Genomic DNA, 2,835 nt, shown 5'->3' on the forward strand with positions numbered 1-2,835 from the left:
TTTAGCGAGTTCTTTTACTCTGTTTGAATAATTGCCACTCCAGTTGCACAAAATGGTAACAAGTGTAGAAAAATTTACAGGATGATGAATTATCAATAATTCCTGAGTATGAAATTGGTGACAATGAGGAATTACGCAAGATATTAGATAAGCTTCGACCATCGCATTTCACCAACTTGTTACTATTCCGGGCAAAAAATTGTGATGACATGTTGATTGGTTTTCTACTTATTTTGATGAAGAGGCAAAATAAACTTGAAGTTATCAACATTCAACAATGCAAAATACGATATTTGTTTTACGTTCCTGGTGATCTTATCCCTAATGAAGATGGACATGGTATATATTTCAAACAGATGAAGGAATTAAAATTAATAGAACTATATGAGCTAACACACATATGGTATGGGAATCCAATAAGATATTATGGCCGCGAAAATCTCCGATTGATACACATCAAAAGTTGCCCCTTTCTAATATGTCTATTCAATTATGATGCAACAAAGAAGCTCCACCAACTAAATGAATTAAAGTTAGAAGCATGTGAGTCATTAAGAAATTTAGTTCCTTCATTTGATAAAAATCCACCAGCAAAGTTCCCATCACTAACCAAGGTAGAGTTGAAGTCTCTCTCAAGATTGGAATGTTTCTACAGTTATGAAGTAGAATTGCCAAGTCTAAAATCCTTGACAATAGAAAAATGTCCTCCATTGACATCATTCAAAAATAGGTTTGCAACCGAAGATGCATTGTCCATAATTATTGATGGGAAGTCTTTCTTTGAGCTAAATGAACTCACATTACGTAGTTGTGACAAGTTAGTTGTTGTTGGGTCGTCTAAGACTTTACAAGAGTTAAGAAAATTGAAGAAATTCATTGTGAGTGATTGTATGGAATTGAAAATGTTATTCAACATTGATGGAACAATATCTCATTCAACTGAGCTCCTACAACAGTTAGATGAATTGATCTTGAATGATCTACCTAATTTAACTTAAATCATCAACAAAGAAATTGTCAAGTTCTATCAAAACCTGAAAATCCTACAAGTGAAGAATTGTGAGTCTCTTAAATGGTTGCCCATATCTCAAGTGTTAAAAAATATGGAAATTACAAATTGCATGGCCTTGCTTAAAATTATGATCATCCATGAAGAAGAAGGAACGAGAGGTAAAACCACATTTTCTCAATTGAAGGATGTTTCCATTGTGAATCTATTAAATCTCTCCATTGCCTTTCCTATTGCAGCTAAATTTCAATCCTTAGAAACACCGAAAATAGAAAATTGTCCTAGTTTGAAGACATTTGTTGAAGAGTCTAATGAGGAGAAAGATCATCTAGAATTAGATAATTCAAACTATTTCTTTCCAAATTCAGTAAGTTTCATCATGTTAACATTTTAGAAATAATATTCATTATCGAGAGGGTGTATGTATACAAAGTTTTTTTTTATTCATCTTTGTTCCAAATCATTGAAAATTATTTTTTGTTCTTTGCAGTTGTCATTGGACAAATTGAAGGTACTTTATGTATTGAATCAACCGATTGAGGAGCTTTGGCACTACAATTATCCTTCTGAATCATTTTGTGAGTTTGAAAATCTTACTTTGAGAAACAACAAAAAGTTATTGAGTGTCTTCTCCCCCGCCATGATAGTAAGATTCAACAAGCTAAAAAAATTGACTTTGGAAAAATGTGAATTATTGGCCAAGGTATTTATCCTTGAAGGTGACAAACCAAATCATGATAACCAAGAAATGCTTCCTCAACTAAGGGTGTTAGCAATGAGTAACCTAAGTAATTTGACATGTTTCCGGAACAAGGAACCTCAAGTTCCATTTTTCCTTAATTTGGTTTCACTTTTCATTATTCATTGCCATTGCCTCAAAAGCTTATTCTCACTTTCTCAGGCCCAAAATCTTAAAAAACTCAAAATACTCAGATTGTGTAATTGTGAGAAAAAGGTGGCTACCATTTTCCCTAAAATCAAATGTCTTGTGCTCAAGGATCTTCCAAAGCTTGTCAACTTTTATCAGGAAGGAGGATGTTTTAATTGGCCTAACTTACAAACAATGAGGGTGAACAATATTCCAAGTATGAAAATATTTTTGAGAGATGATCTTAATACACCATTGTTGAAATCAATGTATATAACATTTGCTAAGAAACTTTGGCTTGGAAATTTGAACAAGACCATATCATATATGCACAACATTCTAGGTGTGTAAATTTTAATGTTATATGCCAAAAATTAAAAACTTGTAACATAATAGTGTTACTTTTACAACTTGTTTTATATACATGATACATATCATTTTTTTTCCTAAAAGATATCTCTTGTACAAGATATATTATTAATTTAAATTGTTAGATGACAAAAATTACCTTTTGATTATATTAAAATATTTTTAATTTAAAAAAAACTCTAATAATTTTTTAGGATTTTGTACTTTTTTTATTTTACAAGCCTTTCAAACCTTGTTTTAAAGCTATTAATTTTGATAAAAATGGTTCAGGATCCAGTATGAGTTTATGTTCCTCATGATGTGACCATTAAAATCTTATTTTGATGAGTAATGCTACTCAAGAAGACCCCTTGACATCAAAGACAAAATTTTTCTAGTGGGTCTTTAGTGGCATTCAGTTTAGCAAGTAAAATTATGAGTTAAATTATTGGTTTATTAACTTGATAAATTTGGTTTATCTTTTACTTTTTTTTCAATATTAGGAATGACATTACAAGGAAGAATATAAAGATTACATATTAAATAGAAGAGATTTGAGGAAAGGCTTCAAAGTCGCATTAATCAAGTATAAATATATACATTGCATTAG

General features: G+C 30.8%; 1 protein-coding gene across 1 annotated transcript; it reads left to right on the plus strand.

The window, feature by feature from the left end:
* The first annotated feature begins 209 nt into the window (after nt 1-209).
* LOC145953437 (uncharacterized) lies at nt 210-998 on the plus strand. Its single transcript, XM_083067391.1, has one exon. It carries the CDS (start codon nt 210-212, stop codon nt 996-998), a length of 789 nt encoding a protein of 262 aa, XP_082923517.1.
* The last annotated feature ends 1,837 nt before the right edge of the window (nt 999-2,835 follow it).

Source organism: Cajanus cajan, chromosome 11 (assembly GCF_000230855.2).
Source record: "Cajanus cajan strain Asha chromosome 11, NIPB_CcT2T_4, whole genome shotgun sequence".
NCBI classification, from domain to species: Eukaryota; Viridiplantae; Streptophyta; class Magnoliopsida; order Fabales; family Fabaceae; genus Cajanus; species Cajanus cajan.

Excerpts from the sequence above, each read along its gene's own strand:
- LOC145953437 (XM_083067391.1), top strand. The coding sequence starts at position 210 with ATGTTGATTGGTTTTCTACTTATTTTGATGAAGAGGCAAAATAAACTT.